The sequence below is a fragment of the Quercus robur genome, chromosome 4, assembly GCF_932294415.1.
Source record: "Quercus robur chromosome 4, dhQueRobu3.1, whole genome shotgun sequence".
Lineage (NCBI taxonomy): Eukaryota > Viridiplantae > Streptophyta > Magnoliopsida > Fagales > Fagaceae > Quercus > Quercus robur.
Genome location: NC_065537.1, coordinates 19396964 through 19410848, shown reverse-complemented (window position 1 = coordinate 19410848; position 13885 = coordinate 19396964). Strand labels below are relative to the sequence as shown.

The following is a 13885-nucleotide window of genomic DNA, read 5'->3' as shown; positions in this document are numbered from 1 at the left end:
TCTTTTGCCTCACTCCACCACCCATCACACCAAATCCATCTTTGTAAAGTAGACTCATGGCAGGGTCATTGAAATTCTCACATAAAGGAAAATATTTTCCATTGTGTAAGATATCATTTCTAGGTGAATATGGTTTTATGCTCTCTCTCTCTCTCTCTCTTTTGGGAGGTTGTGGATTCTTTTCTTGACCCACCATGCCTTTTTAAAAGACAAATATTTAACCCATCACCACCCTTTGCATAGTACATGAGAGAAAGTGTTCTTAAAGGACCACTTCAAATACAAATTAGGCTTAACAATCAGCCAAGTCACCTTTGAAGAAAGATACATATATGCAATTAATTAAATATTTTTAATTATTATCAACAAGGATTCAATAAAGTCCCTTTTGATTTACAATTTTCTTTTAGGCAATATCTTCTAGTTGTTTTTATTAATTTTTTTTTATGAGAATAAGTCATAACCTAGTATTATACCTACCCCAAATACCCATTTGTTACATTGTAATAAAAAAATAAAAATAAAAAGAGTAGAAAAACTTGATTGTTTACAATTCGGTAAGCTTCACAATGGTTTGTTTCTTTTGACTTATGATTCATATTCTTAAGATATGCTACTTTTGGGACCATCTTAATTTCTAACTTGATCTGGCCTAGGTCTTATCAATTTTGTCTTAAGTGACTTGTGACATGGGTTACTTACCTCCCAAAAAAAAATTGTGATATTGGTGCCTATGTGGGGTCCTTAATTAAAGCGATATGTATAGGAGAAAACAAAAGGAAGCAAGCAAATCAATTCTAAGATGATAGAGTAGTACATGAGTGCCCCCTTTCGCAAGGGAAGAAAGTTAGGGTTCCCATCATGGCCCCCATTCCTCTTAATTGGATCCATATTCTATGCTTTGTACTGTCCATTACTTGGTAGCCCCACCTCAACTGAAAAATGGAATATGGTTTATATCACCAAAGTGGACAACTTATGCGACACACCTTTCCATCTCTTTACACCAAGCTCAATCCTTGAAACCTAAAAGATAAAATTAAAAAAAGTCACAAGCATGGGCGTTGATACTTAGGGTTTCCCTTTAGGTTCTCAAGAAAAGAAAAATATATATATGCCATTGGGTCGTGTGTCATTGTCCTCGCGTCGGCATTTTGTTGGCCCGGTGTATAGTGTGTACGTGACGATGAATTTCAGCATGCTCTTATAATCTTTCAAATAAATAGGTTTTAATTAGTTCAACTAGTAAATTTTCTCATTCTCAAGTCAGAAATTTGAGATTTGAACCATTCCTACATAAAAAAATTTAATTGATAGCTTGACTTGAGATGCATGATTTAAAATAATCATTATAGAGCAAAAAAATCAAAGGTTAAAATTTTAATTTTCTTTATATAAAAAAACAAAAATAATAATGATATCGCATATTTACTAGGGATATTTTTATGTCATATTTTTTTAAAGGTGGCGGTAATGATATGACATATGAGTATGACCCACATGAAATAGATGTGTGATTCCATTGGAAGGGGACCAAAGCTATGAAGTTAGGTTAGTTTATTTATTCACACATCTCTTTCCTTGGAAGGAGACATGGGGGTGTGCTTGTGTTGGTTGGCTTTACTTTGGCATTAATAAAATGTGTGCCTTGGTTGATGATTTGGGTAAAGGCATTTGAAAAAGTTTGGTTTGGGGATTCCAATGTGCAATGCACCACTCAACTAAAACACCTTCATGATTTGTTCCATTTTGACAAATAAAATTACTACTTAAATGTTAAATCCTCCTCCTTTGACAATCCCAATTATATCCAAAGATACCATATCATTTTTATTAAATTCAATTCCCTCCTTCCCCCCCCTTTTTTTAATTGGAATAAAATCTCTTTGAAGAAAAAAATTAACAAATGTCTTTCAGTCACTATCGAATAAATTTGATGACAGTACAAGCTTTTTGGGTCCACCATCATGAGTATGCACTAATCGACCCATGATGCTTGATCGATGTAATCCACAGCCAACCCGCTTAATTAATATTGCAACTAAAATTGTGATTCTTTTAATCACTATTTTTTTTTTCTTTTCAATCACTGACTTTTAAGCAAAAATAATAAAATTATTTTATCATCCTTGAATTGTGAGGGGTCCATGTTCAAAGTTCAAACTGATTTCTTAACGTATGGCAGTTTATGATGAAGTGAAAGATAATACAACCAATTAAAAAAAAATTAAAATATTTTTTATAAAAGAAACTAACAAATAATTTCTTACTTAGCCGCCTGTTGACGCAATGAATTTGAGTTTTAATTAAGCACAACCTAAGCTAAAGGTTGAACCAACCGGGGGAGAGAGATATATCACTAGTCTCAACTTTTAAAACACTTCTCAGACATCTCCATAAAATTTTCAACTTTATTATTTTCTTCATTATTCCCAATGTCATTACAGAAAAAGTTTAGCTTTAAAAAGAAGTAATAATTAAAGTTCTTGTTATGGGTTTTTTTTAAGCAATAAAATATTAATATTTAACTTTAAAAATAGGTGATAATTAAAGTTCTTGTTCATGGGTATTTTTTGTTTTTTGTTTTGTTTTATTTTATAAAAGCAATAAAAATGAATATTTAAATTTAAAAATAGTTGATAATTAAAGTTCTTGATCTGGGTATTTTTGTTTTTGGTAAAAAAAAGCAATAAAAAATTAACATTGTTGTTAATGTTATTTAAAAAGAATTTATTATTATTATTGCTTTTTATTGTAGACATCATCCATGATCAAAGGATGGGGATGTGACCTAGTGTGATAATGACCTAATGTTTTGTTGATAACCCAACTGGCAATGGCATTGAAGTTTCACCAAATAAGAAAATCGTAAACATTTAATGCAATAAGATTCTTTGGGACATATCAGAAATACATACAGCAAATTGATTGGAATAAAGAAATTTATCAATGAGAGACATATGAACTAGTCATATCAAACAATTAGTCAATTGATGGGACTAAGAAAGGGTGATAGATTTTAATGGTTAAGCCGTGTACTATATAATGTGGGTCGCCTAAAATAATGCGTGTAATTCATAGTTATATGTCATAAATAAAGCACGAACAACATGTATTTAATTAGAAAGGAACTTAACCTAACTAAGAAAAAGAAGAAGAAGAAAAACAAGGAACACTTTATGATGATCAACATGGGATGGGAAGTAGGAAACCTTCAATTTTAGTTCAATAATTAATGCCTAAGTCGCGTGAAGGTGGGTGGTTGCTGATGACTGAGGAGCTTTTGGTACTCAACAAAACCATTGAATTCAAATTATTAATTTACTTTTTAATCCATCTCTAGAACATGCTTAGAAAAATGCATGTTTGAACAATTGGTGGAAGAAGAAAGAAAATTAAAGTACAACATATAAATACTATTTTTTTTTTGGACAAGTCATATGAATATGTGTTAAGAAATTAGAGAAAAAAGTGTGTGAAAATATATTTTAATACTCTTATTGATTTTGCTAAATTTTATGCTTTGTTTGTTTCGATATAAAATATTTTTTTGGAAAATCTATATAAGTTATATTCGTGTGTTCGGTTGCAACCCTAAAAATAAGGTGATATATATAGGTGTATTCATGTGTTCAGTTACCACCTTAAAAATGTTTAGGTAGAAGATATTTTCTATTATATGTATCGCATGAAGATTGAGAAGTTAATATCATGAGAGGTTTTTTGTGATGTGAAGTTTGTTTTCACTGATCAATGTAACATTCTGGATAACATTCTTTGATCTTTTGGGATTGTATTTCGTTGACCCTAGGAAAAAAAGTTTTTTGTTGACTGTGTTTTCCAATATAAAAAATACTTAAAAAAAAAAAAAAGATTTCTACATAAACAAATGGAGGGTAAAAGTAAAACAAGGAAATTTGAAGTTTCAAATGACTAAATGCATCCATTTGCTAAATAATTAAGGGAATGTGATGAGATTTCTTAATTACCTAACAAAAGAATAATTACATTTATGAAGTGATGGGGTTCCATTTAGAAAAAAAGGAAAGAAAGAAAGAAAGAAAGAGGGAGAAAAAAGAATACTTGTTTTGTTTGTTTACTTAGCAATCAAGTGAAGCCCTCATAAGCTATTCTATAAGGCTTGGAATAGAAAGAGCTACGCAAAAACATTTAACAACCTCGCTTATTCTCTTCTTTTATTTATTATTATTTTTTTTTATGATAAGTAAATAGTAGGGGAGAAAGATGTGGGGTTTGAACTACAGACATATGAGGTATCACAAAGAATGTTATTATCATTGAATTATTAATTGAATCCCACCTTTAACAAGCCTGTAAACAAGTGATTTGATTATTATAATCTAAATATTGTTTGTGGTGTGGAAAACTTATAAATAACATTAAAAAAAACCTAAAATCGTGATTCTAAGTTTTATTGTGTTATGTGGTTGATGAGTTTTCTACTATCTTAGTATTTCATATAGGATTTTTCTAATATGTGTCCTAAGGGCACACAATAATTTTCATTTTTGGAAAAAAAAATTTTGGAAATTGAAAAAGTATTAACAGCTTTTTCAATTTCAGAGAAAATGTTTCCGAAAATAGATAGTGGGCACACATTAACCGAATATGAGGTTGATGATTTTTTATTGTTATGTTATATTATAGATATAAGATTGACCATGAAATAATCTATTTATGTAGCTCCATCAATGTTATCATAGCAATAACTTTTTTTATTGAGAAGAATATCATAACAATAACTAATGGTGGTAACAGATGAGAATCAATTTAGGTAAAGGTATAAAGTTTTAGTTGTAATGTTTACTCATGAATTATATCAAAAAGAAAACTTGGTTAAATTAAGATCATAAATTTAAATATTTATAAACTAAATTCGAATACATAACTTTAATTTGATGATAGGTTTGAACTTGATTTCTGTTTTAATATATATATATATATATATAGTTACACAAAAGCATCTCGTACCTACTAGACTGGCTTGGTACAACCTTAAAAAAACACATATAAAAAATAGAAAACATAAAAATTAAAAGTAATAGAAGACATTCAAGAGTTATCCAAAATAAATAAATAAATAAAATTAATAATAATTTCCAAGAAGGCAAGTAGTGACGTGCAAAAGCGTTCAAAGACAGGCCAACTATTTCCATGACTTATTAAATTAATAATAAATGGAAAGGAAAAAAAAAGTAACAAAAATAAATAAAAATAAAAATAAAAAACTCTTTCCCCATCAAAAGTCTTGTCCATATCCACTAGTGGCCATTATGGTGTTTCAATGCTACAATTAGTCTCACAATTAGATAATAATAGATTAAAATATTTTGAAAACTCACCAAAAGCGGTATCATTTCTTTTTTAGGTAAAATGTTCTTTAACTTTTGATTAGATTCCTAGGCAACAAGTAGTCTATAGTTGGCAAGTCCATTTAAACCAAAAAACAAAAAAATTAATAAAATAAAATAAAATAAACCAACCATTTAATTCAAATAGTTTGATAAACATATACATCATTGTCACACAAAAACTAGTCAAATACAAAATGTCTAATCTAGGATAGCAATAATTTAATCTTATGTGTATAGTCTATAGTAGTAGCCAATTAATTAATTAAATTGTGGAATAATTAACTAAGTAGATAATGATGATAATAAGGAAAAAGGAAAAAAAAGGAGTGGGAATCAGATTCACGTGTTATAGAGGCCAGAGGGTATGCCGGTCATAAAGGGACAGATGGTCCTGATCTTGCTGAGGGTCCCACAAATGGTTTGTGGGGTCAAAGATCCCATCCCAAAAAAACAAAATCTCCCATTATTTTTGTGTTGTCTTTGTTTATTACTCTTTCTCATTAAATGCTAACTTTGGCGTTTGTACCTGTTTATGTGTGGGACCCTTTGCTTTTTTTTTTTGGGGGTCAGATCAGACATATTGTTCTAAAATTGGCCTATTAGTTGGAACAACAAAAAATAATTCGAATTGAATTTATTATTTAAGTTTTTTTGATTCTCAAAATACTCATTAAATTGAGAGTTTGAATGCGATTGCTAAACAATCTAGGCATCTTCCAAAATGCGGCAAAGACTATTGAGCATTTGATATTGAGTGGTACAAACAAACAATAATAGACCCAAAATAAATGTGAGACCTAATTTTATGGTGGAGTTTATTCCAAGGTGATTTGTACAACTCATTGGAAAATGTCAATGGGAAAAAAATAAAAAAAGGAAAAAAAAGCATGGTCTTTGATTCCTATATTGACGGCAATTATCTCCGCCTTTTGATTTTTTTTTCTTTTCTTTGTGAGATAAGTCTAAAAAAATAGTAGTACTATTTGATTGTGATTTGTGACCAAGTAAAGCCAAAAGAAAGTAAATGGGTTAGTTCTTGTATTTTATTTTTTAATAAAAAAATTAAAGTTTAGAGTTGGGACAAACGAAGAAAAGTGGGGAAGATACCATCTAGTTAAAGACACAAACATCTTATACACCACAAAAATGTTAGAAAAGATTATTCGTTAAAAGGTAGCATCATTCCTACTAGATATATAAATTTTTTGTTTTTTTTATTATTAAATACTATAACTTTTTTTAAGTAATACTCCTAACTAATAATAAACCTAACTTGCCTAAAATACTAGTATTCTACAGACTTTTTTTTTGGATGGATACGTGCAAAATTTACTAATACATATATGCAAATGTCAACGAGCACGGTGCTTATTAAGGTTAAAATAATGTAAGTCTCACTTAATTAAAAAAATTAGATAAATTAGAAAAATTGTATAATGCTAATTCTGAAATCTATAAAGCTGACAAAATATTAACATAAAACCGGGTGACTTACAAAGATTATGACATACAGTGGTGTGTTAACCCCACCTTACTGTGCCACTTAACATAACCCATATATATATATATATATATATAGCATTTTTGAATATGAGTTACATAATTCTTTCAAATCTCGTATTGATTTTGCTTTTTTGTTTTCATATCTCCGCATAGGTTAAGAACTCTACGTAAGTGGCAAATTTTTCCAATTCCCATAAAAAGGTCAATGAATGCACAATATTACTCTTATTTATCTATTGACTTTTTGGGAAGGAAAAAAACAAAGGCGTAAAGGGGAAAGGAAAGAAAAAGGAGAGGGAAGGGAAGTTTCCATTTTGTGATTGTAGATAAGAGAGAAAGAAGGGAAGATAATTAAAGAAATGTTGTAACATTTTCTTATTTTTGTTTCTAGAATGTAGAGAAGAGAAAAGAGATTTCCATAAGTTTATTGAGCTTTTGACCTTTATATGATAATTAAGAAATGATCCAAATGTTTCTTTTTTATTTGTATTCTTTAATATAATATTTCGAATAAATGATAGATTAAAGAAAATATAGAAAAAGGGTATCATAATGCATTAGTAGATGTATTTTTCAAGTTACAATTAAATCATTTTGTAAGTATAATAATAATTCATTAGTAACTATATTATATAGTTAATTAAATCATTTTGTGAACTTTTATGTTTCCTTAAAATAATCAAAGCTCATTTTAAAATCTAAAAATGTATTAACAAAGTGGAAATAATTATTCAAAAAAAAGAAGAAGAAAGCCTAAATGATGAAAAATAAGTATAAAAAAAATCTATAAGTTTAAATTACAACCAACATGCAAATCAATGGAAAACAATGTTTTCTTATCCAAAGTCACTCATTGTAACCAAAACACATACGGCAAAAACTTTTTCCACCTCTAGTAAAAGGACATGACAACCACAAATCACGTGGCAATCACTTGTAAAAACCAAAACACCCCCATAAATTCCTCAAACTTTGGACCACTTCAAAAAAAAAAAATCTTTTACTTTTTTCCTGTTTATTAGGTGGACCATTTAGTACATAGACAAATAAACAGACTGACAAAAAAGTAAATATATATGTATATTTATCATCATCGCCAACCTATTCAACCGTGCCAAAAGAAAATCCTAACCGCCAACATTTATTTACATCAGCAGTAATAACTAATCACCAGTCAAAACACACACGTACCCACCATTTAAGACCCCCCCATATGACCATTATTTATCACTGCAACAAAGCACAATCCTCATCATCGTTTTCTTCGTTTGCTTTTTCTCCCAAACATAGTAGTTTGTACCATCACCACCCCCAACTTTAGCTGTACCCCATAAATTATTATTATTATTTTTAACTTTTAACACCCATATCATAAATAAATTAAACAAATTATTATAGTTTTTAGTAAAATTTTCATAGGTTTGAATTAATTCAATTGGTAAAATTTTTCATGAATGAGTAAAAGATTTGGGTTTCAATCGCCGTCTACACAAAAAACTGATTGGTATCTCAATCTAATAATAAAGAATTATTTTCAGGAGCAGACATGATAAGTTAAAAACTCTAAAAAAAAAAAAAAAAAGTTAGTAAAATTTTTTATGTTTATAAATAAAAAATTTAAAATTCAATGTATTTTTGTCAAATAATAAAGAGTTATAATAAAAAGTGAATGAAAAACACTATAAATTAAAACTATTTAAAAACAAAAAAATCATTACTATTCTCGTGGGTACTACTTCTCTAGTCCCTATTTGAAAGTGACAAGAAATTATAATATTTTAACTCGATGATATTTTTCAAAAAGAAATGATAACGTCGTCGTCTATAATACGCAACTATATCAAGATGCATACACTTTTTATTTTATTTTATTTTTTTATTTATAGTTCTTCGTACATTGTGGGAAAAAATTGTTACTTTTTGTTTCAATTTTTTTAATAGTAGCAACCAATAATTTAACGTTTAAATTTTTGTTTTGTTGTTGGGAGGACTATTCCAACCACCCATTGTGGTGTCGGTTTCATCTTTGTTTTTTTTTCTTTTGGGTCTTAAAAAAAAAAAAAAAGCTGAGAGAGCATTGCGTTGCCCACTTGGGGCTATATGGCTCTGATACCAAAATTCCAAAACCAATACCAATGCCATATAGTACAACTATTGCTCAGAGAGCAACAACAGCGACAATTGCGCGCGTCCTACGTGTCAGCTTTTGCCTCACACCTGTCTTTTTCAGATTTCCCCATCTCGTTGACCCCACGCTTTTACTTAATGGAGCGTGGCGTACACGCTCCGACCCAAACCCCACTCCCCCCTTACCCTTAGTACTTGTACTAGGACTAGTAATAGTAGTAGCAGTAGTTGTTGGTCTATATAATAATATACTATTATTATTGTTGTTGTTGTTATTGTACTACACATTACAATGTACTAGCTGTCAGGTAGATTGGCCTTGGGTCCCACATTTGGGACCCACATTATATCAACATCATCCATGAATATGATCCTTTCTTTCCCATCCTCTTCACTTCTTTCGAGTCTTCAGTCTTGACCCCAACTTTTTTTTTTTTTGGCCTTAACTCCCGAACTACCTTGAGCAAAGAGTTTTGTGATGATACGCTTGCTTGCATTATCCACGGCCTTTCAAAAGTTTTTAAAACTAAAAGTTAAAAGTAAAACAAACCTAGTAATGTCTATCAACAAAACTAGGTAAGGGATCAAACAAAATTAGCCTAAAAAATGGCCTCAAATCTTTTACAACTTGGCTTCTTGATTTTGAAGAACTACAGTGCTAGAAGATTTCCAAATTTAATGTACCAAAATAGAGAAATACATACAAAAAGAAAAATTGGGATATGTGGTGAATTGGTATGTAAATTTTTTTTTTTCAACGGGATCAAACAAAATTAGCCTTAAAAAATGGGCTCAAATTTACAACTTGGTTTTCTTGATTTTTGGAGGCCTTTTAATTTCAACTACAATGCTAGAAGATTTCCAAATTTAATGTACCTTAAAAGAGAGAGAGAGCAATACATACAGAATGAAAAAAGAAAGAGAAAAAGAAAAGAAAAGAAAGACAAATTAAGAAAAAGAAAAATTGGGATTTATGGTGAATTGGGTATATGTAAAATTTTCAAGACATGTTAACATGGACACTGGCGTTCTTGGGGGATTTACAGATGGGGCAAATGTGAAGCGTAGACCCACAAACAGTACATAGACAGAGGTGTCTACAGGGCAAAAGCAGTACACACGACTCTTGTTTGCCACAGTTCCTGCACCACCTATTGTTCCCACATTCACTACTAGTCTTGTAATTTTCATTATAATAATTACCATTACCATTACCATCATCCTCCTTATCCTGCGCCACCCCACATGCTAACGTGCGCCTCCCTCCTTCAACAACAACAACGTCTCTATGATGATGATCTTCTTCTTCGCCGCTGCTTCCACAGCACGACTGTGCATCGTCCATGAGTAGTGCTGCTTCGTCTAATGCTGCGCCGTGGGTGCGTTCTTCCTTAACCTGCGCTGCCAAGACTTGTTCTAAGTTTGATCTCAAAGCATTGGCTGTGGCCTCGTTGGTTTGGGCTAAGTCACGCCAAATTTGATTCTCTATGCACAACGATTTCACTCTCTCTTCTAAAGCCCAGTTCATTTTACCAATTTTCTCTATCTCTTCCTCTTTAGCCTTTAGCCTCTTCATCATCCCCACTTCTATTGCTTCAACAATCCTCCGAGCTTGTCTTTTTCTCTTTTCTTCTATCTCCATCCTCACCTTCTCCATCTGAAAAAAAACACACCCAAAAACCAAAACTTTCAGTGACCCTTTAATCAAAAGGTAAAGACTTTGTATTGGATATTGAATAAAACATGTGTATATGTATGTTCTTGTGAATACGTACATGTTGAGAAATGAGACGGTCGATATCGAATTGGTGTTGTTGGATCTGAAAGGAAATGTCTTCACCGAGAAAAGAGAAGGACCCGCAATTCTTTTGTGGCTGAGGAGTGGTTTGGTGATGAGAGAGGAAGCTCAAGCTGGGGTTGATCATGGAGTCTCTTGAGCGCTTTCTCGAGATGGGAATAGGGATGTTATAGGTGAGACCGCTCTCTGATTTTATCGCTGCCTTTTGAGGAATCGAATCGTTCATCAAAGAATTGTATGCAGCTGGCAACATAGTCTCTGTTGTTGTTCCTGATAATGGAACTGTGTATGTGTATCCCATCTGGTTGTTGTTGTACATGTTTGCGTTTGCTTCAATGGGGTTCATCATTTCCCTGCAAAGTTCATCGCTTTCCCATTAGTTTTGCCAAAACAAACACACAATAGAGAGAGAGAGAGAGAGAGAGATATGTGTACCTGTTTCCTATGAGTTGAGAAGGGAAGAGATTGAGATGCCGAGCCTCGACAGCCATGAAGATAGATGATATATATGGGAGAGTTTTGTTTTGTGTTTTTGATTTTTGTTTGTGTATTCTATGAGTCTGGCTCTATCTCTAGCTATTTGTATGCGTTTAGTTGTGTGTTGGGTTTTTGTTGTTGAATGGGTTTTCTTATCTTTAGGCTTTTTAGAAGGGGGGAAGATATAGTATTGATATGAGAGGCAACGACAAGGACGAGCTAATGAACAAAAGGGCATGCAATAGAGGTGGCAAGCCTGTATGGTGGGGTTTATTTAGGGTTTGGTTTGGTTTACAATTAAATTTTAATAAATAAAAAATAAACCCACTTTTTTAGATGGAATAATAACAATAACAAAGTAAAAGTAAAAGAAGAGAGAGAGAGAGATAGAGAGAGATTTGTGTGTTGGTTTTGGTTTTGTTTATTTTAGGATTCGGTTACCAGAAAAGCCCTTCTTCCTACTTGGCTCCAATTTCGTAACCAACAAAGATCCGGTCAGTCCCTTAATTCCAGCGATATACTAGGGGTATTTCCGGAATATAGGCTCGAGTTTATCGTAGCCTTGGTTAATTTTTTTTTTTTTTTTAAGAAAAAAAAATTTACAAAGAAAGAGGTAAAGATTAGACTAAAGACTGAAGCGTGGGATTAAATAACTGACAAACTGGGCATCTGCCACGTATCATTTGCCGAACTGAGCCTGCCATGTAGTGCCACGTGGACATAGCTACACTCCGACGCACCCACCCTTTACTCAATTCTCTTTTATCTTTTTCTGCTCAGTCGTCCCTGATTCCTGTACAGAACAACGTGGTGAGCGTGGACCCAAATTTGGGTACACATGTGGGGTCCAGATTGTTTTTAATGGGTCCCATAATTGGTGTGAATACTCAATAGTGAATAAATACCCCCAAAAAAAAAAAAAAAAAAAATGCTAACAATAAGTTAGGGCACAACTAAGGTAAGCTTTGTAGATCCCACGAGATACTCGGGTGGTAAGTTTATTAGTCTGTTCATGTTCAATCCAATGCACAATCGATTTATAGGATTTTCGGGATGTATCATAAATAAGGAGTAAAAAAAGTTTGATGAAACACTATTTTGTTAACATTAAGATAGGGAACAATTAAGGTAAGTTTTGTGGACCCTACAAGATACTCAGATGATGAATTCATTAGTCTATTCACGTTCAATCCAACACGCTATCCGCTTCTAAGATTTTCAAGATGTATCATAAATAAGAAGTAAAAAAAAAAAGGTTTGGAGGAAACGTTACTAACATTACTTTATTGTAAATTTTATAAAAAAAAATTATATGGGGGCCACGTGGGAGGTGACAGCGTGGACTGGAAGTGGGACCCACACTTTTCGAGGCTGTCTGAGAAAAAAGGGCTAGTGGCCGTTGTGGGTGGGAGGGTCGGGATTTGGTCCTTTGGCAGTTTCTTACTTTTTATAATTTTTTTATTTTTTTTTATAATTTTAATTTTAAAGGTAGCAGTGAGGACAGGTTAACTCATGCGACTCCGCATGGGAAACGTTGGTTGTGATTTTTTGGACTGTTCCTTAATCCTTACACGTGGCAAAATCTATATATGGAGCTTGTAGATATCTCCAATGCTTTATTTTATATGTGCTATTTATATATATAAAAAATAGAGTTTATATAATATATGGTTCACATGTGCTGAAAATTTTACGTTAATCTCTCTCACCTAATGACTTTGTCGTTTTTACTCAATGGCTGGTTTACACGACTTTTTTATATTTAGAAAAAGAAAAATCTTGGTTACAACTTATTCATGAAATTAAGCCCATATCTATACATATAGATTTGCTATAAATACACCCTAAGTGTAGAAAAAATGATATTGCATGAATTTGGATGGTCCACATTAATTATTTCCTCAATATATATATAAAAAATAGCTAATTTGCATGGAAACTAAAAAAAAAAAAAACGAATAAGTAGTAGCCAAAGCTTAATTAATGTGCTTTAATTGTTTACGGCGTTAAATTCCATAATGATAGAGTGTACTAGTACTACTAGTCTACTACTACTACCACCTAAAGGCTAAAAAAAGAGAGGCATCTCCGTAAAAGCCAATACGAGATGAATTAATTTTTCTCATATAAAACCTATCCTGCAGGTTACAATAAATCAGTGAAGTTCCCAAGAACATGAATGCTTAGCAAAAAAGAAAAAGCTTTGATAATGAGTAACGTCAGGATTCAATGTTCCTTGCCCCAGATTGTAAAAGTTGTATGAAATTCTTGGTTTCTTAAACCAAAAATTGAACTCATTTTTCCGTGCGGTTATAAATGTCATTATGATAAATTCATTTTTGCTTGATAATTAGAAATTGTATTAGATTGCCAGTACTATAAATACTTTCTTTCTTATGAAAGTTCCGTAGATAACACGTGATATATCCAGAACAAATATTAGTACAATTGAATGTTCAAGTTCATGAACAACTTCTCAAAAAAAAAAAAAAAAAAAAAAAAAGGAAAAGAGTTCATGTACACCTTACTTAGATAAAGGTGAAGATAATTAAGAATAATATTTATCCACTTCTCTAAAGATTTGGGTTTAATCTGTTGCTAATTT

General features: G+C 31.6%; 1 protein-coding gene across 1 annotated transcript; it reads right to left on the bottom strand.

The window, feature by feature from the left end:
• Positions 1 to 9953: 9953 nt before the first annotated feature.
• On the bottom strand, positions 9954 to 11520 carry LOC126720787 (probable BOI-related E3 ubiquitin-protein ligase 3). Its single transcript, XM_050423603.1, has 3 exons — positions 11239 to 11520; positions 10781 to 11156; positions 9954 to 10662 (listed from the first exon to the last, which is right to left on the bottom strand). The coding sequence occupies exons 1-3, from the start codon at positions 11292 to 11294 to the stop codon at positions 10006 to 10008; spliced, it is 1089 nt and encodes a 362-aa protein (XP_050279560.1). The 5' UTR covers positions 11295 to 11520; the 3' UTR covers positions 9954 to 10005.
• Between the last annotated feature and the right edge of the window lie 2365 nt (positions 11521 to 13885).